The sequence below is a fragment of the Geotrypetes seraphini genome, chromosome 9 (assembly GCF_902459505.1).
Source record: "Geotrypetes seraphini chromosome 9, aGeoSer1.1, whole genome shotgun sequence".
In the NCBI taxonomy this organism is placed as follows: Eukaryota; Metazoa; Chordata; class Amphibia; order Gymnophiona; family Dermophiidae; genus Geotrypetes; species Geotrypetes seraphini.
The window spans coordinates 49,978,058-50,002,337 of record NC_047092.1 but is presented as its reverse complement, the minus strand read 5'-3'; the positions used below and the strand labels follow the sequence as shown (position 1 = coordinate 50,002,337).

At 44.3% G+C, this 24,280-nt stretch overlaps 1 protein-coding gene across 1 annotated transcript in view; it reads right to left on the bottom strand.

Moving 5' to 3' along the window:
• CTTNBP2 (cortactin binding protein 2) overlaps positions 1 to 24,280 on the bottom strand; it is a 330,426-nt gene that overhangs the window by 53,701 nt on the left and 252,445 nt on the right. Inside the window, 4 exon segments of the mRNA XM_033959698.1 lie at positions 3,824 to 4,000; positions 6,285 to 6,487; positions 12,469 to 12,647; positions 18,533 to 18,720. Of these exon segments, the coding sequence (XP_033815589.1) occupies positions 3,824 to 4,000; positions 6,285 to 6,487; positions 12,469 to 12,647; positions 18,533 to 18,720 (747 nt within the window).

Here is a 24,280-nt window from a genome sequence, read left to right as displayed (position 1 = left end):
GACCCAGATCTGACGACCTGTACAGAACAGAACCTGCTACTGAGTCAGCCTCATATTTGGCCACTGATGCACCTGAGAACCAATTTGTTTACATACTTTTCAGCAATGATCATAGGTAATGAGGTTTTGGCATAGTTTTGCATCTCATTAGCATATTTATACATTAAAGCTCTCACATTACTTTATGCATGTTAAAATTGATGTTGCTCATAAACTAGAAATACCCAAGCTAACAGTATTTTTAACTGCAAGTATTACAGTTTGTTTATTTGATATACCACATTTCTTGAAAAAGTGTTAATGTACATTGGAAGAACAGCTCTGAGGTTTTTGATTCTTGATATATAGCCTTTCTATTGTAGAACCAAAATGGTTTACATATTATATGCAGGTACAATACCTGTCCCTAAAGCACAGGTGTCAAAGTCGGTCCTCGAGGGACGCAATTCAGCTGGGTTTTCAGGATTTCCCCAATGAAAATTCATGAGATCTATTAGCATATAATGAAAGCAGTGCACGCAAATAGATCTCATGCATATTCATTGGGGAAATCCTGAAAACCCAAATGGATTGCGGCCCTCGAGGAGGGACTTTAACATCCCTGATCTAGATGCTACAAGAAGATCACTCCAAAAAATGGAGATTGTATCAAGAAACTTGGGCGCCTATATGGGATAGCATGTCACATTGGGCATGTAGTATTATTTTGAATTCATGATAATGGAGAACTTTGTGGGATGGGCGGGGTTGGGTGGGGAGGGGGTGAATATTGTGATCTTTCTAAATGTTTGTTTTGTATATTTGGACCACCGTGAAGAAACAACATAGATGGTCTACTGTTTGTTAAGATGGATATTTCTGAAGTTTCTTATCCCTTAGCTGCTTTTTCTCTTCATGATTATATTTTTGTAGCTAATCTTTTGTAAACCGCATTGAACTCATTGGTATTTATGAATAAAGGACTGATACTTTTTGAACAGCCCTCGTACATATTCAGGGCTTCCAGTCTCTCCTCATACGTCTTTTGGTGCACATCTCGTACCATTTTCATCACCTTCCTCTGGACCGCTTCAAGTCTTCTTATATCCTTTGCCAGATACGGTCTCCAAAATTGAACACAATAGTCCAAGTGGGGCCTCACCAATGACATGTGCAGGGGCATCAACACCTTCTTTCTTCTACTGGCTACATATCTTTCTATACAGCCCAGTATCCTTCTGGTAACAGCCATTACCTTGTCACACTATCTCTTTGCCTTTAGATCTTCAGATACTATCACCCCAAGGTCCCTCTCCCCATCCATGCATAGCAGCCTCTCACCTCCCAGCACATAGGACCTTTCAATTTCTAATCCCCAAATGCATTACTCTGCTCTTCTTTGCATTGAATTTCAGTTGCCAGATATTAGACCATTCCTCTAAATTTTGCAGATCCTTTTTAATGTTTTCCACTGCCTCCTCAGTGTCTACTCTGTTACAAATCTTGGTATCATTCGCAATGATGCAAACCTTTCCTTCTAACCCTTCAGCAATGTCACTCACATATATATTGAAAAGGATGGCCCCAGCACCGATCCCTGAGAGACTCCATTGCTCACCTTAATAGTTTCATAGTTTATTTAAGTTTTGATTAAACGCTTATCCATAGGTACAAAGCGTTGTACAAAGTATTTAAAATAACTGGGAGATGAACATTTTTAAATTATTGGACATACACAACTAAATAGCTGGGAGATGAACATTTTTAAATTAATTAGACATACATGAACTAATTATTAGACACATAAGAACATAAGAAGTTGACTCCGCTGGGTCAGACCAGAGGTCCATCTCGCCCAGCAGTCCGCTCCCGCGGCGGCCCATCAGGTTCATGACCTATAAGGTGATCCTTGTCTAAAACCCTTTAATCCCCTTTATCCTTCTATCTATACCCTTTCATAATCCTATCCCTATCTGTATCCCTCAGTCCCCGTGTCCTTCAGGAATTTATCCAATCCTTTTTTGAAACCCCGTAGTGTACTCTGTCCTATCACAACCTCCGAAAGTGCATTCCAGGTGCCCACTACATAGTTATGACTTGAAAACAAAGGGAAAAGAGGGAAGAACTACAATTTTATAGAAAGAACTAGCTGATCACCCGGCGTTGCCCGGATATAAATTCCCTTCAGGAACATTCACTTGAGGAATAACATCACACAAATTTTCAGTTTCGGCTTCACCACACCACACCACAGCAGCACTTCCTTATATACTGTTGACTGTGACATCATTCTGACTGTGTGACATCATTCCCCAAGCTTCACACCATTGGTCAAAGCAATATCTGTCTTTTTCGATGAGTCTTTACATGTCATCCCCTTCCCACCCCCACAGTATTTTTTTCCCAGATAGCAATTGATATGTATACCAAGTTTGGTTGAAATCTGTCAATGCGTTTCGGAGTTATGCTGGAACATACATACATACATCCAATTTTATATATATATAGCTGATGCCCCGGCGTTGCACGGGTATTTAATTATAGCAATAACACTGTAAATGGATTCAAATAAAGATACTTTATAGTGGTGAATGAAATTAATTTTTTACATACCTGCCGCGAGACCCCCAGAACGTATGACCCCAGGTAGTGAGGGATCTGCATACCAAATTTCGTTCAAATCGGTCAAGCCGTTTTTGAATTACTGTGAGAATGGCAGCTTTTTACATTTTTTCCATTGACATGAATGGGTTAAATCTGAGTTTCTGTTTGTAGCTCCGCCCACGTGTGCAGGTGGGCCGCGAGACCCCCCAGAACATATCACCCCAGGTAGTGAGGGATCTGCATACCAAGTTTCGTACAAATCGGTCAAGCCGTTTTTGAATTACTGTGAGAATGGCAGCTTTTTACATTTTTTCCATTGACATGAATGGGTGAAATCTGATTATCTGTTTGTAGCTCCGCCCACGTGTGCAGGTGGGCCGCGAGACCCCCAGAACATATCATCCCAGGTTGTGAGGGATCTGCATACCAAGTTTCGTTCAAATCGGTCAAGCCGTTTTTGCGTGATCGCGGCACATACACACATACATACCTCCGATTTTATATATATAGATACATAAAAGGAAAATACAATAGGAAAAGATAAAAAGTTAAAAATTGCTGGAGTAGATATGTGTATAAAAATCAGTTATAGGCATCTTTAAAAAGCAAGCATTTTAGGCTGCTTTTGAATTTCTGCAAGTTTTATTCAGCTCTAAGGTACAGAGGGAGAGAGTTCCAAATTAAAGGGGCAGTGACTAAAAAAATGAGGGTATGACGAGTACCAATTATCTTTAGGGATGGGACATTAAGGGAATGCTGTGAGGTTGATCTTAAGGTTCTGGGTGGATCATAGGGGATCATAGTAGTCTATCTATGAATGTCGGGGCATTAGTTTGCATGGTTTTAAAGGTCAATAGGGCAATTTTATATGTAATCCTATGTAGAACAGGTACTATCTGGACAGATTAATGGTAATTATTCAGCCACTATCTGGATAGCAGCTGAATAATCATCGTTCCCTAGACAGCATGAAATACACTGGTCTATCTGAATCTGTAGCAGCAGCTACTATCCGAGTACTGCAGCAGTCAGTATTTAAAATAATGGGAAGATAGTTTCATATTGATAAGGAGATAATTCTTACAGCTTAAGTATTAGCCAATTCCCTTCAAACCAGGGAGTGGTGAGGAGGATGGGGAGAGGGGGAGAATTAATACAGAATAATTCAGGCCGGAGGGTCAGGAGAAATGTGAACCCTGAGCATCATGCTGAAAAATGAGTGCATTTGACACCATACTACCATTTTCCTCGGATTTATTCCATGACGACGGAGACACATGGCTGGATTTCTTGCGAGGACTTGTGTTCACTTTTCTCCAGGAGCTGCTTTCTCCCTTCTTCTTGCTACAGTTGTAGTTTGAAATCAGGGATACTGGGAAATTGCTTCCTTTGAAGATGCCGATATATTGATCCAGCTCTGTAAGAACATTCAATTGGTGATGTAAGTTTTGGTTAAAAGTGGGCACGTCACTGGGACTATAACGCTTTCCCTAGCCTAGAAAAGTGACGTCCAATTATACAAACAGAAAAATTGATGGATACTTCACAGAATCCTGCACAGAATAAATTAATCATTTCTAGACGAAGAAAAAAAGTGCATTAGCATACAACCTCGTTGATTGATTTTCTCTATCAACAGCTTTGTTAGCTACCTACATAATAAATTATCTGTAGTATTTAGATAAACTTCAGTTGACCTTTGCTCTAGTTTTGTCTATAAAACGGCTTGTTTAATGTACGTGCTACTGTTAGTTTCAACAGCATGTACACGCCTACAGACATTCTGGGGTTGATATTCAGAGTAATTTATCCTGCTCTGATTTTAATCACATATGTAAGGCTATCCACTTATATTCAATAGCACTTAACCAGACAGTAGTACTGAATATCAGCACTAAATGGGAAACTCAAAGCCGGCGATTTTGTGAGCATGGAAAGAGTCAATACTCAACGCGGATGCTCAATGCCGAATGTTGTATTTAACGGTATTAGTGAAAACCACCTGCTTATTTCGAAAGAGGGTTCATTCAAAAGTGAAGGTCTTAAGACATCAAAAGACTAATTTTGTCTAGATGGGGGATTACCTCAAGAAGTTGTCTGGAAGAAATAGGAAAAGAGTGGGCAAAACTGAAAAGAGCTACTGTAAGGGCAACAAACTTTTTTGTAAGGAAAGTAAATAAAAGTAAGAGGAAAAGAAGGCAGTGTTGGTTATCAAAAGTAATAGATGAAAAAGTAAGGAAAAAGAGGTTAGACTTCATAAATTACAAGAGATCACAGAAAAAGGAAGACAAGCGACAATATCTGAAAAAGCTGGTAAAGTATTAAGGAAATCAAAGATATAAATGGAAGAAAAAAAATAGCCAGGGTTGTATTTAAGGGGGATTTTAAAAAGGAATGGGGGGGATGATTTAAAAAGGTACCAGGGGGATGATTTTAATGGTTTAGATAGGCTGCCCCATTTAGGTAAGTTGCGCCCCATAGGCAGGTTTGTAAAACCCATGTATAGGCCATGGCTTATATAAGGGGAAATACGATATTCCTTCCTTTCACTTTTGCACTTCCTCCTATTACTAGAATATCTAAAAAATGTTTATTCCCCCCATTTTACAATACCTTTAAAATCATCCCCCTCAAATACATCCCTCGCTGGACAGCTGCCTCCTCGAATCTCGCGGCTAGTGCTAAAGGGCAGTTACGATGTTTTTGGCATCCAGCCTGGCCCTGCACTGCTTGCTGAATGGCTGCTGTCGGTGTATGCGTCTGCAACCTTAAAACACAAAGCTAAGTTTTGTTTGGTGTTTTAGTTAAAGAATGTGATGAAAGATAATCTCAACCACCCAAAGTATCCAAAGGATAATAGCACTAGTACTTTCTAGTAGGCACCATGGACTAGGCTGCAAAATGGTGGGCGGCTACCAAGTTAGGCCTGACCATCCAATTAAGTAAAATTTACACCAATTATGAGCTGCAAATTTTTTTTTATTACTGGTATTGATTTAGCCTTTTAAATAATTAAGTGCTTAAATCGGCTAGGTACGCCAATCTAGGTGCCTAACTTTAGACGTCATTTATAGAATCAGGACCTAGGTGCATCCGCATTAATTTCAAACGGAGTACTATGTGCTAATGGATATTTTAATGTGGAACCCATGCTGCTCCTTGTGACCCTGCGAGTGAAATGTTGGCCAAACCCACAATAGTTGTTGCATTACATTTTCGCTTATATTACGTTAATTCCTATGCATGCTAGGATTGGAGTATCAATGATATCGGTGGCTGGCGTAGAACTATGGAATGCCTTGCCTGGTATCCTGCGGTTTTGTATGGGGAGGATGAATTTTAAGAAAATGCTGAAAACTCAATTATTTGCCAATGACTTCTAAGATATATTTCAGTTGATAATCGCCTTATAGAATTTTTGACATCAATGTATGATTTAAAGCTTGTTTGTACTTCTGAATTGATTGGATTTGTGCTCTATCCCAGGGATGATTAACGATGTTGTCTTGACATGTCTATGCTATATGTGATAATTGGAAGGAAACAAGATTTTATGTATGCGATATGGAAACCGCATAGTTGTATGTGGTTTATAAATTTTTAAATAAATAAAACAAACGCATTAACTGCAAAATCTAACGCCTTTTAGTAAGACGACCCCTTTGCCTTTGTCTTTTAACTCCATATCTACTTCTGATTACCTGATCTGGGCAGTGGACAGCCATGCAGAACTGCCTTGTTCAGCAGAATGCTGAGAGCAGCTTTAACTACAGCTTGCTGGCCTTGACTGGGAGTGTCTGTCGCAAGTTGCCCGAGTCCAGCGGGTCGCCTCACAGAGGCTCTGCAAAGTACGGCTGCCTGCACTTTAGGAGCAACAATGGCATTCCACAACCTAGACAGCCACCTTCAAAACAACAGACAATAAAGAAGCATTGACGTAGCTGTGAGAACAACTTACCAACATAAGAACATAAGAAGTTGCCTCCACTGGGTCAGACCAGAGGTCCATCGCGCCCAGCGGTCCGCTCCCGTGGCGGCCCATCAGGTCTATGACCTGTGAAGTGGTTCCTGACCATTTTTCTAACCTTACCTCTGGTTCTATCTGTACCCCTCAATCCCTTTATCTTTTAGGAACCTATCCAAACCTTCCTTGAACCCCTGTACTGTGCTCTGGCCTATCACAACCTCTGGAAGAGTATTCCATGTGTCTACCACCCTCTGGGTAAAAAAGTACTTCCTAGCGAGATTCATACTACTGTTTTATATTATTGATTTAGACTTGTATAATGTAATTGCCTAGGCGCTCACTTTGGTACCATTTTATAAAGAAAAGTAAGTGACTGTTTTTCTTAATAAAATACCAGCAGGTGTAAATGTCCTTGACTCTATTGGTCAATATAATCTATGCACACACTTCTGGTTCCACCTATGCTCTGCCCAAACTCCAGCCCTATGCATGCCTATCAGCAAATAAGTGCCATCATGTATGGACTTTACAACTAGTTGGAATCACTTAAGAGGTTATTTATGTGTGTACGTAGCCACATCCACAAGTAAATGGGTGAGTACTTTACAGATTAAATTATGCACCCCTTTTTACCCGCTTCCTCCATTTCTCTCTCCTATAATATAGCTACATTTTGGTAATTTGATGTTGAGTTGAGGGGAGGCTATGCGCCAATATTTGTGCTGTCATTTTTAGAACAAATTCCAATAAAATTATAATGACCTCCTTAGAGAGCAAATTAAAAAAATATATATATACACAAGCAATATAATGTTTTATCAGAAGAAATGGGCTTTTATAATCCTGCCTATTCAATGTGAGAGATACAGTGGTACCTCGGTTTACGAGTGCACCGGTTTGTGAGTGTTTTGCAAGAAGAGCAAAACATTCGCAAAATCGGCGCCTCGGAAACTGAGCGTGCCTCGATTTGCGAGCGGCGCCCCCCGCGATCCAGCACCCTTTCCCCCGCAATCCGGCACCCGCCCGCCGTGATTCAGCACCCCCCGCCGCAATCTGAAGTCCCCCAGACCCACCCGAACAGGCTTATTACTTCCATCTCGGCCTCGGTACTGGCATGTCCTCTGCGTTGGTGCCGGTGCCCAAAGACCGGCCTCCTCTTCTTTGCTGCGAGTTCACGCTCTCTCCGTGATCTCCGAGAATCTCGGAGAGAGCGTGAACTCACAGGCCTTGAGCATGCGCAGATGCTCAAGGCCCAGCAAATAAGAGGAGGCCAATCTTCGGGCACCGGCACCAATACACAAGGCATGCCGGTGCTGAGGTCGAGATGGAAGTAAGAAGCCTGTTCGGGTGGGTCTGGGGGACTACAGATCACGGTGGGGGGGTGCTGGATCGCGGGGGGAGGGTGCCGGATCACGCGGGAGGGACCTTTGGGGGGAGCAATGCTGGTTCTTGTGGGGGGGGGTCAGAGCAGCGCCGCTGGCCTCGGGGGATGGGGGTGGGTGGGAACGAATCAAGCGAGTTTCCCTTAGTTCCTATGGGGAAACTCGCTTTGATATACGAGTATTTTGGTTTACGAGCATACTTCTGGAATGAATTATGCTCGTAAACCAAGGTACCACTGTATTTTGTAACAGCTCAGCTACACTGAGAAGGCAAGAAGACATCTATTTATATGAGAGGATAGATACCTACGTGTTTTAATAAAACACCAACAAATATTCTGCAGAAATAGCATCTAGAATGGAACCAGAGCTATTTAATGAGGGGTTGGCATTTAAGCACATTTGAAAATTTGACTATACTGTATATATGTACCATAATTCTGAGAATTTGTGTAGGCCAAAAAGCAGGTGTAAAAGCAAACACATAGGGCTCCTTTTACTAAGCTCAATGTTGGCATTAGCGTCTAGCGCACATGCCCTAAAACCGCTAGTACAGCTTAGTAAAAGGAGCCCATAATATTCAAAATGGAAGTATGTACTACTGAGTAGAGTATGTGGAAATGTTTTACAAAATAACCCTCTTAATATAGTGGGGCTTCCCAAACTGTGGACCATGATCCCAAATGCCATGATATCTGCTCTTGGGGTCATGACTTGGGCAGGCCTGCCATATAGACATAATTGGTCAAAGGAACATAAGAGTTGCCATACTGGGACAGACCAAAGGTCCATCAAGCCCAGTATCCCGTTTCAAACAGTGGCCAACACAGGTCACAGGTACCTGGCAAGATCCAAAAGAATAAAACACATTGCAGTTTATCCTAGAAATAAGCAGTGGATGTTCCCAAGCCCAAATTAATAAAGGCTTATGGAATTTTCTTTTAGAAAGTTAGCCAAACCTTTTTTAAACCCTGCTAAGCTGACTGCCTTCATCGCATTCTCTGGCAACAAAAGCCAGAATTTTATTAACATTTACACTCAAATATAAACCAATCTGAATATAAATTGAGGTGACATCCCCCCCCACCCCAAAAGGAGGAAAAAAGGTTGACTCAAATATAAACTGAGATTAGAAGTTTGGGTGATCCTGTTGAGCCAGTCTACAAAGGCTAAACATCCTTGCCATAAGTTTTTACACAATATTTTTTTTTACTTTAAATATTTTTATTAGCATAAAATCACAAAACATTTACAATAACAGCGGTTTAAACTATCTGTTTAGATAAACAATTCCTCCCCACAGACCCAAATAGGACAGAAGTACATAAGCACATAAGCATTGCCTCTGCCGAGTCAGACCATAGGTCCATCATGCCCAGCAGTCTGCTCCCGTGGCGGCCCCCCCAGGTCAATGACCTGTAGTGATCTATTACTCAAGAGCATTTTGTCTTGTATAGTAACCCTCTAATTGTACCCCTAGATTCCCTTACCCTTTAGGAACTCGTCCAATCCCTTTTTGAAACCCAAAACCGTACTCTGCTCAACTACCCCCTCTGGAAGCACATTCCAGGTGTCCACCACCCTCTGGGTGAAGAAGAACTTCCTAGCATTTGTTCTGAACCTATCTCCCTTCAAGTGCAAGTCAATTTTATTGTACCCTTGAATCAGTAATTAAAACACAGATGTCAGCAAGAGGGCTAGTAGCTAACCTTATCACCTCAATAGGGAATAATAGCCCATATGACTTTAACCCTCTTGTCACATCAAATCTTGCTCTATTCAAAGAAAGAACAAGTGGATATTGTGTCAATAATTTCCTTTGAGGTAAATACAGGATTAGAAGATTACCGGTAACTAAAATAATTTAGAAGACCACTGTAAACTGCTTAGATGTCATAATGTTGTTGCAGTGACTCCATTATAAATCAAACTACAATAATCGATTCAACTGATCACTATTGATAACAGCAAAGTCAAAAGAGCTTTATAATTGTCTCCTCTTTGTATCCCCTTTCCCATTACTACAGAAGTTGGATAAAGTGTTTCCCAACTTTTGGCAGCTGAATAGATCATTCTACTATCCACAGCTAGTCACAGTGGAATTAGTAGCTGCAACAAGAAGAGAGCATCTTTTGAAATCACACTTGTTTCTGGTTCCAGTCGTACTGCTACTTCCTCCCATGGCCCTGATCAGGCCTTACTGTTGGTGCTCAAGAAAGCTGTTGCTGCTGATCCAGTGCAGGGTCTTGAACGTCTGCGTATGCTCAAGGGCTGCCAGCTCCCTCCTTATCTGAGTTACTCTGAGGGGGCAGGAGCGAGCAGGCCTTGAGCATATTTACGCAGGCATTCAAGAACTGTCAACCAATCAGGAATGACAGTCTTTGCAGAAATTTGTATAGACTGATTAGAAGGGGTATCCAATTCATCATAAACAAGTTTTGTGACAGGCTTATGAGTCCTGTTTGACCTGCATACCACTACAGTATCATCAGCATGCTGACCAGATGAGTCATTTGAAATATCAGGCATATTTTTACTATCAGCTGTATTTTCCTCAGTTACACCAATTAAAGGTACGGGAGCATTAATGTCTGCCTATATTCCCTTGTAAGGACTGTTATCAACTGTGGATCTGCTAAGCTCAGGTACAGGTTCAGATTCACTGGTTGATTCAGATAAATTTGGTATTGCTTATATATATATATATATAGGAGATGCATAGGGTGTGTCATGTGTGAGAGAGGGTCACTAAGATCCTCTGCACTTCTAGCATTTCTTTCAGTTATTGGCTTAATTAATGACCCCTTTGTAAAGTATCTCATTAACTCAGTTGGATCTAGGCCTTGTGATGCTCCCATCTGAAATGTGGAGCCATCAGACTCTGAAAATTCTGCAGAGTGGTCTGAGTCACAGCTTTCTTGTTCATTCTGTGAGCAATTTTGAGGTCTTAACTTTTGTTTGTATTTTGCTATTGGCCTGGAAGTTGTAGAATTTTCAATTTGTGGCAATCGGAATGATTGACCTATGAGGATTAGATGATTTCTGTGTAGAGTCTTCTCAGGACCTTTTCCACTTTCAAGGGTCAGCTTGTAGATGGGTAAGTTTGGCAGCTAAGTCACTACCACATAGGGCTCTTTGCACCAGTGGTTTGATAGCTTGTGCTTGCCTGGGATGCCTAGAGCCCTGATCTGTACTCTTTCCCCAGCGTGTAGCTCTTGGCTTTTGACTCGGGCATCATAGCCGAGTTTATTGCCTGTATTTTGTTTGTCAGCTGTCCCTGAGCTGCTTGATATGCAGCATTGAATTGCTGCTTGAGATTCTGGATGTATTTGAGATCGTTTCCTGAAGAGTGTCCATCTGGTGCGACCCCAAAACATACATTCAGAGGTAGTCTAGTTTCTAGGCCAAACATTAGATAATAACCTAAGATCTACATTGGGTAAGTCTTTCCTTTTATTGTGCTGTGTAAAGAGAATCCAGTCACTACAGGGCTAATGCACTTGGCAAGAGGGTGAATGGAGCTCTCTGATTAGCTGAGAGGCAGAAACTGGCCAATAAAAAGCTGGGGTTCTACTGCTTTGCTGCAGATGGTTCTATTTAAAGCAATAGCAGCTCTGCCAGTTTCTTATAGTGATCAACACCTGGAGTCCACAACTTTTACATAACATTTTACTCATACAAAGATGTCTCTTCATCAAACAGATAACTTCTTTATCTAATAATAGCCTAGGGTTAAATAAATTAAATATTTATATTCCTCACAGTACCCTTCCCTAAGGGATTTGTAGAGAGTGAACAGGCCAAGAACAAACAGCAGCAATTTGAAAGAAAGAAGCCAGGAAAAATTAAAATTACCTAATTCAAGCTCAATATTACCTTTCAGCTAACTCTAACTCTTCACACCAATTATGCATATAAGAAATATTTCCTCACATGTAAGCTTGTTATCCTCATTAATCCAGAGCCTCAGCGACACCACTTAAAAGCTCAGGATCTTCATCACTTTAAGCCTTATATGTTTGCTCTTCATCAGCTCTTATTAACTTTTTTTTGCACCTCACCAGGTCAGGTTTTCCCGAATGAATATGCATGAGATCTATTTGCATACAATGGAAGCAGCACATGCAAACAGATCTCATGCACATTCATTGGAGAAATCCTGAAAACCTGACTGGATTGCGGCCCTCAAGGCCTGTTTTAGATAATGCCTTGCAAATACCAGATCCCTGAGAATCCTTAACTATTAACCCAGGCAGTCTATGAATGGCAAATAAATGCAATACCACTATAGTATCATCAGTAGCGTTCAGGACTAAAGATTATTGAGGAAAGAACCTAATCTTTCTTTTTGGAGCGGTCCTTGCTATTTTAGGGGATAAATAGGCTATCCAGCTCTTCAAATTGTTCTAGTTGTGTTTAACAGAGCAATAAAACAAAAAGATTAGGTTTTATGTTTACGAGCAGTGCAATGCAGCTTAAAGTGTAGTTATGCTGCATCTCTGGCAATCAAGCATTGGAAGAAGTGTAGATACTTACTTCACTATAACGTGGGTATGCCCTGGAACTACTGGGCAAGACAGAAAATACTCTGGCCCTAGAAATGCCTCGGGTGTGCCTAAGCGAGATAGGCAGGAGTTCAGCTGGTGCCACACAGCACAAATCCAGTCAATGCTCTTACATATCGGATCACCTGGTGGGGGCATTTTACCTTTAAACTACAATTTAAGAGAGAAAATACAGATGTAAAAAGAATTGACATTAAGAGGAACCAATGAAGTCCATGGGTGTGTGAGTGGGGGGAGGGGAGATAGGGGTAAATAGGATGTCTGAAATTTTTCCACTCTCTGTGTGGGTGAGGACCAACAGTACGCCTGCATTATCCACAAGCAAAGTGCATGGACTCTGTCAGAAGATTAGATCACGGAAGGCAGAAACAGTAGGTTTTGTGAGAAAGGGCTTGCAGAAAAGCAGGTGGAAATATCTCAGGATATTTTTTTTCTCTCAACAGTTTTCAAAGGAAAGTAGGTACATATTCCCCCTTTGAGAACTAGAATAAAGAGTATGGGTATAAGTCCCCGAGAAAATTGCATTAACATGCACAGTTCTAAAAATTGTACCCAAGTTAACTCAAATTTTTAAATTATGTGTTTCTCTGTTTTACAATATAGAGCATAAGCAATTTCACTTGGTCGAGAAAATGAGAGCCTACAAAGTTAAACAGTAAAGAAGAAACAATAGAGATCATTTCTACTAGTCCATGATTATGAAGGGATCCAAGGACTAGTCATGGGAGAAAGTACCAAAGCAATATTAACTGATAGCAATAGATTCATATTTTGGTGAATTATCTAACTTCCTCACTCAAAACAGGAGAGAGAGGCAGATTCTGAAGAACAGAAGGCATTGCCTGGTAAGATCCCAAAAGAGTAAAACAGATTTTATGCTGTTTATCCTAGAAATAAACAGTGGATTTTCTCAAGTCCATTTTAATAAGGGTTTATGAACTTTTCTTTTAGGAAATTATCTAAAAAAATTTTAAACCTTGCTAAGCTAACTGCTTTCACCACATTCTCTGGCAATAAATTCCAGACCTTAACTACATGCTGAGTGAAGAAATATTTTCTCCAGTTCTGGTTTTAAATTTACTACTTAGTAACTTCATTGCATGCCCCCTAGTCCTAGTATTTTTGGAAAGAGTAAACAAGCAATTCAAGTTACTTGCCTATTTTCCCTAACAGAATAGGATCCAGGCAGGTGCCCTCTAAGTGCCTAAATATAGGTGCCCCTTTACAGAACAGCCCTCATTTTGCCCCTAATATGCCTATACAGGACACGTGTCACACAAAAATACCCTCCTTCTTGACACAGCACAATCTTTTTCATTTGCACTCTGTGAGGTAATTGTTAAGAGGTCATGTACACGTGAATAATCCTTTATAAACATACCTCCACAAAGTCCCTGGGGTTTAGAATCTTCATGGCACGTTTTGGCCACTGCATTATTACAGGAAAACACTGCACAGCAGCTATGAATCTGCAGGCAGACCGTGGAGAGGTTTTTTTTTTTTTTTTTTTAACTGTCCCACCCACATATACATATGATAAGTAAATAAAAGTGATGGGGATTTGTAGCTAGAATTCTCCAGTGGAACCGCTAAACCTGTGAAGGTTCCAGTTCATGGGTTGCTCGGGTGTTAATCTTACAGGAATGTAACCGAACACTGGAGGCTTAGGATGGCTTATATAAAAATAACAAAACACACACTATCGGCCAAGTGCAAATGACATTTAGAGACTACTCGCTTCACTCAAGAGCACAGTTTCTTCTAACTGCAAGGAAGCAATCTCCCCTGGCATCTGACAGCGGTCAGCGTTTTTTTTTTTTTTTTTTTAAATGACCAAAGCAAAGAATTCATTCAGTCTCTCCACTATGGCCTTATCCTCCCCGAGTGTCCCTTTTGCTCCTTGATCATCCAATGGTCCCTCACAGGTTTTCTGCATCTGATGTTCCTGAAAAAGTTGTTACTATGAATTTTTGCCTCTTTGGCAAGTTTCTCTTTGGAGGAAACACGGGCGAGGAGGAGAGGGAACAGTCTGTGATACACTGCAATTTTTTTCAACTGCATGTGTAATCGAGAAACAAAAGAGTTCAAAGGCAAAGGAAATCATTTATAAAAAGTAAACAGACTATACAATAACAGAGGAGGAAGCAAGATAAAAGGAGGATTAAGGATAAACTGTCAAATCTAAACCAGAACTGGATACAGACTAGCACAGTGAATGGATTTTCTAAGAGATGGTGTAGTTCTTGAAGCCTGTAAACTTTATGGGCTAGATTCACTAAGGCCATGGATCGGATCCAATCCGTGAGCGATCCAATCTGATCCATGGCTGGGGGGGCTGATTCACGAAGCACCCTCATGCAAATGAGAGTGTTCAGAATCACGCCCCCAATTGACCGACCGGATCACTCCCCAGCGATCCCGATGCATGCGCAGACCATCTATTTTGCCTGAAACCTTTTTTTTTTTTTAGTCAGGAGGAACTTAACTTTTTTTTTTTTTTTACTTCACGAGCCTATGGTTTTAACCCACTTTAAACCTGTGGGTGAAAATCACGGGCTTGCACCGCGGGGAAGGACAGCAGAGTTGGGACAGAGAAGCAGGAGAATGGGGCTTGCAGAGAAGCAGGATCGGGGAAGAGCAGAGAAGCAGGGCAGAGAGCAGGGCAGTCAGAAAGGACCTGAGTGACTGGTCCTCTGCAGTCAATTATTTTTTGATCAGTCAGCCCAGTCGGTGTCCCTCATTTTTTTTAGTGAATCGCTGCCTGCCTACATTTGAATGCCATTCCCCCTCATTTGCGTGCGTGGATCGGAGGATGATTGGGACAGAGGTTAGTGAATTGGCTCGGAGGGAAATCGGATCGCAAAGGGGTCACCAAGTGGTCGGGACTTGATCGGTGGTCTTAGTGAATCTAGCCCTATGTGACTTTCTGATAAGTAAACTTAAAAAAAAATAGAGGTCAATAGTAATTTGTTGGATGTCCAGATATCTTTAAATATAACTGAATAAGCCTTTGAATATCCAGCTAAAACTGATGGCACTAACGCCCACAGCAAGCCACCAATCTCTCCTCTTTTAATAGTTATCTCTTGTGCTTTTTTTCCTTAAAAACCAAGGGGAAGCAAGAAGGAGGAAATGTGGACCAGATGATAGATGCCTGAATTAACTCTTTCACTGCTGTAGGCATCAATGATCTTTGTATTCATATCTTCACATATCTTTTGTACAGTGAAAGAGCTCATGTTCTGAATTGTGTGTTTTAGGAAATGGGTCATCCAGTAGCATAGCCATAGTGGGGCTTGGTGGATCTAGGCCCCTCACTTAGGGTTTAAGCCCCCTCAAAATTGTAACACTGTCTACTGTTAAAGACAGAAATCTAGAAACAGAAAAATGAAGGCCGACAGAGCCCACATTAGGATTACCTTATTTGTGAAGACAAGAGGACACATGGCCCTGCCCACTCTCCACCCAAAGCCCTGCCCATACTCCACCCAAAGACCCCCATCTTTCACCAATTTCCTTGGTCCCCCTTTCAGTGCTTCTCTCTCTCCCTCCCTCACAGATGCACCTTTCTCTCTCCTTCCAACCCCCCCCCCCTTTCCTGCGGGTGCTTGTTTCTTTCTTCCTTCTCTCTCTCTTTCCTTCCAACCTCCTTTCCTGATGTTTTTGTCTCTTCCCTACCATCAAGCACTGCCATACCACATGCTCCTTTCTTCAGCACTATACTTCCCTATTTTAAAATTAATCCCTTTGTGTTTTTCCCATGTTCCCGACGTTCTCTATTTCTGTGGATAACACTTTCCTCTTCCCTATGTTGTAAGCTCGCAACTTCGGGGTAATCTTTGGCTCTTCTCTCTTCTTCTCCACTCAGATCCAACAAACCACTAAAACCTGTCGCTTCCTCTTCTATAATATTACCAAAATCTGAGCTCCTCTCCGAGTACACGCTCTCATCACTTCTCGCTTAGACTACTGCAATGTTCTTCTTTCAGGTCTTCTGCTCAACTGTCTCTCTGCTCTACAATCCATTAAAAATGCTGAAATGTGAAAGCTGCCACACTCACATTACCCCTCTCCTCAAGTCACTTCATTGGCTCCTCACCTGCTTCCAAATACAGTTCAAACTCCTCTTATAGACTTACAAGTGCATTCATTCTGTAGCCCCTCATCATCTCTCCTCACTCATCTCCCCCTATGCTCACTGTCCCCCCCCATGAATTTCGTTCATCAGGTAAGTCCCTCTTATCTGTACCCTTCTCCTTCACCACCAAATCCAGACTCCGTTCCTTCTTTCTTGCCACGCCGTATGCTTGAAACAGGCTGCCAGAGTGAATATGTCATGCTCCATCTCTAGCAGTATTCAAATCAAAGCTAAAAGCCCACTTTTTTGAAGCTGCTTTCAATTGCTAAGTCCCACTTACTGTCCTATATCCATTGTATCATTCATTCTGCCAGAAACTCTCCAACTCGTGAGAACTAACGGCAGCCATTCAGGGAGCAGCGTGGGCCCAGGCTGGAGCTTGAAAAGCTTGCTCCTGCCTTGTGTGCTGCTGGCCCCGAGGCAGCCATCCAGCGAGGGAAGGGCAGGAGCACAGAAAGCTCGCTCCTGCCGATACACCGCTGGACAACCAGAATTTAAAGGTGTGGGTGGGACTGGGGGCTGCCTAGGGGATGGGACTGCCTACCACTTAGACCTGCCCTGTACCCTATCCTGGCCTACTACTAGACCACCAGAGGGGGTACAGGGTACAGGGCAGGGCGAGGGGCTGCCTCCATAGCCTGGTAGGGCAGGGAAGAAAGGGGGCTGGGTTCAGAGCCTGGCAGGGAAGGGGGGTGGGTGCAGAGCCTGGTAGGGAGGGGAACAGGGTGCAGAATCTGGCAGGGAGGGGGGACAGGGTGCAGAGCCTGGCAAGGAGTGTGGGGTTGGGTGCAGAGCATGGAATGGAGTAAGGGGGGCTGGGTGCAGAGCCTGGTATATATTAGTACACAATTTGGTTCAGAATGGTTTTTTTTTCTTGTTTTTCTCCTCTAAATCTAGGGGGCGTCTTATGGTCAGGTGCATCTTATAGTGAGAAAAATAGAGTAATTAATAGTCCAGAGCTAAAAAGTTTGAGACACACTGCTCTAACTGGTTAATGCAGGAATACTGTACAAGCCCTTGCCGCCTACAAAATGGATGGTGGTGAGCACTCAAATGGTAATTTTTTAAAGGTCATGCGCTAAAGGCATTAAAACAGCAGTAAAAATTGCCGTGGAGGGGCATAATCAAAAAAACATCTAAGTCTCCTTTTGGCCTAAGTCAGTAGACGCTGAAGTTGGCAGAAGGGAAATCTCACAATGGATCTAATATAACTGGGGCAGTGGAGGATTAAGTGTAGGGTTACCAGATGGATTCAGACATCCGGGTTTTACTTCTATTGAAAACAATGGAGGTAAGGAGAACAGACTGAGATATCTGGGTTTTTACTTCCATTGCTTTCAATGGAAGTAAAACTCGGATATCTCAATCTGTCCTCCTTTTTCTGGAGCCATACGGTAACCCTAATTAAGTAGGGATGTGCTAAAGCCACTTTTTATCGCAGCCTAGTAAAAGGATCCTATTTCCTTCAAAATGTGCGCAGCCAATGAAATTGTCACAGTTTTAGCACAGAAACCAACAAGGATCACACAGGACTCCTCTAAATTTCTGCCAGGTTTCAGTGTTCCGCATTTCTCTGCCGGTGGGTGCAGTGCAATGTTCCCATTGTTAAAGAATGATTGTTGTGTGGGAGGAAGCCTAACACATATTATGAAGCACAAGATGTCCCTGCAACCCTTTAATTATCAGCACTAGAGCAGGAAACCAAAATGTTCAGCAATAAAACCAACTTCCATCTCTATTCAGGGAAAACAATCGGCGAAGCCTCTCATACTCGGTACTTTTAAGAAGCTCTTAGGAGTTTGAAAACAGAATTGTTCCTCTTGTCTATTGGAATGCAGCTCTACCAGGCAGAGCACCTGGGGGATCATATCTTCTTTCAATGGTTCCCGTTTCTTACCTTGCTCAATACTTTCTTTCTCAGGAATCTCTGCAGTAAACCATGGGTGGGCTCGCCATCCCACCGCAGCTGGACCCAGCGGAAGTGCTGCTGCACCAGCAGATCAGAGCCTTGAAGATGGGATTTAGCAATTGTTCCCAGCAGATAACAGTTCTCTTGAAAATAATACGAGTCCGACGAACCATTCACTAAAAGCAAGATTAAAAAAAAATAATAATAATAAGCAATACTCTGGTTTTCACACTGTCTTTTAAAGCACTGCTTTTAACCCTTTCAGGACCATAAGGATCGTAGGCCAATTTTTGTGGTTTTGATGACATTTTTATGGTAAAAAGGGCTTGCAGATGCCAAAAAATTGAATTTTTTTTTGTGAAATATCATTATTTTTTTTAAAAAAAATCAAACTTCTGGCTTATGGACAGTGTGGCAAGTGAATCTTCTCGTCAATCTGGCAACGACGCTAATGAATGAATGTCGGAACCAGTTTGTTTACATAAAGGCAGTATCATATGGAATCCGTACATATCAAATTTAGAACTGTAGACTATCCCAATCAAAATTTATAGGATTTTAAAGTTATGGGACAAATATGTCCCTTGGTCCTGAAAGGGTTAACACTGAAAAATTCAGATGACCCTAGAGGATGATGAAAACAAAATAGCAGGCCTCAACAACTTTCCCTTATCCCTCGTCTTCTCCCTTATCCAAAGCACATGGTGGTGGTAGCAGCAGTCAGTACAAGGCCCCGTGTCTCAGTGAGCACTCAGACTGTGTGCGTTTCCCAGGTTAACAGAAAGCACACACAGGAAGGAAGGGACAAGGCCTGACTTACAGGCCTCATGCTGATGGCACTACCGGACAAAGATTACAGAGAGTTAAGGGGAGAAGTTCTGTTTCTGTGACCTCATCCACCATTGACATGACCCTTTTTGGGGTCCCAACACACAGTTTGGGAACAATAATGCTGTTGCATACTTTCCATAAGTAGTGTAACACTTTTTAATTAATTTAATCTAAAGTTAAAAATATATTTAAATTCTGCATTATTGCCCATATGGAGGGTAATTTAATAACCAGGCACCTAGTTTAAAGCAGCATAAAAGTGTCTATTTCAACCCCAGGTTATTAAAAAAAAAAGTAAGCATCTACTTTTCTTTATCAGATATTAGTGTAAGTGGCCAAAAGTGAACCTTCATTTAATGTGCAATCACTACCGTTTTTCCCCCAAAATAAGCCCTAGCATGATTTTTAAAGACACTACTAATTTAAGCCCTACCTCAAAAATAAGCCTTAGTTAAGATCAACCCCTGAAGCACACCCACCCCTCAAATGTCCACTCCATTCCTGGCACCAGTGCTGCCTAATTCGCCCCAAAAATTGAACTTGTCAATTCAGTGACCCCCCCATCCCGGTGAGACCAAACATACCTCTGCTCCGAGGCCTCCTAAAGCAGCAGTGGCAGCAGCACTCTGAATGGGCTACTTCGCAACCTTTCCCCTGCTGCACCACTGATGATGTCATCAGTGATGTGGCAGAGAGAAGGCCCTGGCAGGGAAGGCTGCAAAGCAGCCCGTTCAGAGTGCTGCCGCCACTGCTCTTTTTGGAGGCCTCGGAGGTATGGTATGCCATTCTCACGGTGGAAGGGTCGGTGGGGTTCTGCTTCACAGGGGATGGAAGGGAGGGATAAAAGATGCTATACAAGGGGTTGGATGAGAGGGGAGGAAAGATGCTACATATGAAAAGGAAAGAGGAAGAATTGGGATGGAGGAGAGGAAAGGAGAGATGATTGTTGTACATGAAAAAAAAATAAGCCCTAATGTGTTTTTTGGAGCAAAAATTAATATAAGACCCTGTCTTATTTTCAGGGAAACACGGTAACACTAATGTTATCCCTATATAGGATTACCAGACGTCTGGATTTATCTGGACATGTCCTCTTTTTAGAGGATGTCTGGGCATCCGGACGGCTTTTCAAAACCTGGCACTTTGTCCAGGTTTTGAAAAGCTGTTGAGATCGGGGACGAGTCTGGAGTGCATCTGCGCTTGCGAAGCGGTGATGTCACACACATGTGACCATGCATGCAACATCATCACATTGCATCTGTGAGACTCGGCCCGAAGAGACGAGGTTTTCGTGGGGCTGGGGTTAGGGGGAGGAGCCAGGAGTTGGAACAGGGTGGAGCCGAGGATGGAATGGGGTGAGCTGGGGGGGGGGCGGGTCACATACTCTATTTTTCCAGATGCAAAATCTTGTAACCCTATACCTACATTTTGCATGAACACACGTAAACTCTGCCTACGTGCACACCCATGGTGAAAGTGTGAACCATGAACCAGATTTTAAAAATGGTGTGGTAACTGACCGCACTATTGAAGTTAATTGACATACATTGGAAAAAAAACAACTACTTAAGAGTTTCGAACTCAGAGCAGCACCTAGCAACGCCTAAGTCAAGGCACCTTCTAACACTTAACGATGCCTACCTGAAAAGTAGGCATGGTTAGGGGTGGTGAATAGGTGTGGTAAACATAGGCATCACCAGGCATGCGAGATAGGCACCAGTACATTAGGCGCAGTAAAACATGGCCTAATGTACTGGCACCTACCTCAAAAATGTCTAGTGATACTTTAGCCGCTAGATATAAGTGCCTGATTGACAACCAGAGTGGAGCACTGTTTATAGAATCTGAACATGTGAACAAGGAAAATACTTTTTCCCTGCTCAGTATTTTATAAGAGGTCATTTATGTGAGTACATTGCCACTTATGCACATAAATGACTAAAATACTGACATTTCTGCATGTTGCTCACTCTTACAGCCAGGTGCCATCTTACAAAAATACCCCTAAGAAGGTAATTTGATATGGTGGTGCCTAATTTAAGAGGGCATCTACTTAGGCACTATTTCTTAAAGATTTATAGGAGCCAGTACTGAGACTGCTGAGGCAGCCTGATTACCTCCTGTGGTCCATGGTGATTTCAGATATTGAATGCTGGGGCCATATCTGGCCACTGGCACTGAATCTCTGGATCAAAGCTCATCGCCAAGGACTTAGCCTACCAAGCTGATATTCATCAGTTGGCCGGCCAAGCTTTTAGGTGGGTCTACCTGGCCACGTGCCTTAGCCAGCTAGCTGATGAATATTGGCAGTGACTGGCTATGTCATAATGAATCTTCCCCTCCCTCCACCCTCCTCCCTTTAATTTTTGATTTTCAATTTCTATGTATTCATTAACGTACCCAATTTTTCCTCCTGTCTTGTTCCAGTATGTCAGTCTGTTTCTGCCCCCTTTTTATTATTTTTCCTTTTATTTCAAATTTTAGATATATTTTATTTTATTTTTTTTAACTCATTCCATTGTAAACCGCTTAGGTACCTGTTTGCTAAACAGTATATCAAAGAATAAAGATACTTGAAACTTGAAAGAAACTTGACATACGTGGTCACCAGCCAATTCAGTGAACTGGATAGTCAGCAAGAGATAGCTAGCTATCTCCTGCTGAATATTGTTGGATAGCCAGCTAAGTGATACGTAGCTGGCCTGGGGCCGTTCCCAACTGACTAAGTACTGCTGAATAATATTGGCTGGAGAGAGTGGAATTTTAGAAAGGACGTCCAACTCAGAATATGGACCTTCAAGTGTGTACATCAGCTACAGGAGTCTGTGGATTCAAATCCTATACTGTTCCTTCAGACCCTGGGCAAGTAACCTACCGTATTTTCACGCATATAACGCGCGTGTTATACGCGTTTTTACCTACCGCGCATACCCCTCGCGCGTTATATGCGTGAGCGCGGTATACCAAAGTTTTAAAACATAGTTCCCACCCCGCCCGACGCCCGATTCACCCCCCCAGCAGGACCGCTCGCACCCCCACCCCGAACGACCGCTCGCACGCGCTCCCACCCGCACCCGCATCCACGATCGGAGCAAGAGGGAGCCCAAGCCCTCTTGCCCGGCCGACTCCCCGACGTCCGATACATCCCCCCCCCCCGGCAGGACCACTCGCACCCCCACCCCGAACGACCGCTCGCACGCGCTCCCACCCACACCCGCATCCACGATCGGAGCAAGAGGGAGCCCAAGCCCTCTTGCCCGGCCGACTCCCCGACGTCCGATACATCCCCCCCCCCCGGCAGGACCACTCGCACCCCCACCCCGAACGACCGCTCGCACGCGCTCCCACCCACACCCGCATCCACGATCGGAGCAAGAGGGAGCCCAAGCCCTCTTGCCCGGCCGACTCCCCGACGTCCGATACATCCCCCCCCCCCCCGGCAGGACCACTCGCACCCCCACCCCGAACGACCGCCGACTTCCCGACAATATCGGGCCAGAAGGGAGCCCAAACCCTCCTGGCCACGGCGACCCCCTAACCCCACCCCGCACTACATTACGGGCAGGAGGGATCCCAGGCCCTCCTGCCCTCGACGCAAACCCCCCTCCCCCCCAAGAACCTCCGACCGCCCCCCAGCCGACCCGCGATCCCCCTGGCGACCCCCACGACCCCCCCACCCCCCTTCCCCGTACCTTTGGTAGTTGGGCCAGAAGGGAGCCCAAACCCTCCTGGCCACGGCGACCCCCTAACCCCACCCCGCACTACATTACGGGCAGGAGGGATCCCAGGCCCTCCTGCCCTCGACGCAAACCCCCCTCCCCCCCAAGAACCTCCGACCGCCCCCCAGCCGACCCGCGATCCCCCTGGCGACCCCCACGACCCCCCCACCCCCCTTCCCCGTACCTTTAGTAGTTGGCCGGACAGACGGGAGCCAAACCCGCCTGTCCGGCAGGCAGCCAACGAAGGAATGAGGCCGGATTGGCCCATCCATCCTAAAGCTCCGCCTACTGGTGGGGCCTAAGGCGCGTGGGCCAATCAGAATAGGCCCTGGAGCCTTAGGTCCCACCTGGGGGCGCGGCCTGAGGCACATGGGCCCAACCCGACCATGTGCCTCAGGCCGCGCCCCCAGGTGGGACCTAAGGCTCCAGGGCCTATTCTGATTGGCCCACGCGCCTTAGGCCCCACCAGTAGGCGGAGCTTTAGGATGGATGGGCCAATCCGGCCTCATTCCTTCGTTGGCTGCCTGCCGGACAGGCGGGTTTGGCTCCCGTCTGTCCGGCCAACTACTAAAGGTACGGGGAAGAGGGGTGGGGGGGTCGTGGGGGTCGCCAGGGGGATCGCGGGTCGGCTGGGGGGCGGTCGGAGGTTCTTGGGGGGGAGGGGGTTTGCGTCGAGGGCAGGAGGGCCTGGGATCCCTCCTGCCCGTAATGTAGTGCGGGGTGGGGTTAGGGGGTCGCCGTGGCCAGGAGGGTTTGGGCTCCCTTCTGGCCCAACTACCAAAGGTACGGGGAAGGGGGGTGGGGGGGTCGTGGGGGTCGCCAGGGGGATCGCGGGTCGGCTGGGGGGCGGTCGGAGGTTCTTGGGGGGGAGGGGGGTTTGCGTCGAGGGCAGGAGGGCCTGGGATCCCTCCTGCCCGTAATGTAGTGCGGGGTGGGGTTAGGGGGTCGCCGTGGCCAGGAGGATTTGGGCTCCCTCCTGGCCCGATATTGTTGGGGAGTCGGCGGTCCTTCGGGGGGGGGGGGAGGGATTTATCGGACGTCGGGGGGGGGGCATCAGGCTTTCAGGATGGGGACAGACCTTCAAGGGGGGACAGTGCACGGAAGTCAGGGGGGGTGAACGGAGAGTCGGGACAGCGCACGGAAAGTCAGGGCGGGCGAAAGGAGCGTCGGGCAGCATGCGCGGTAT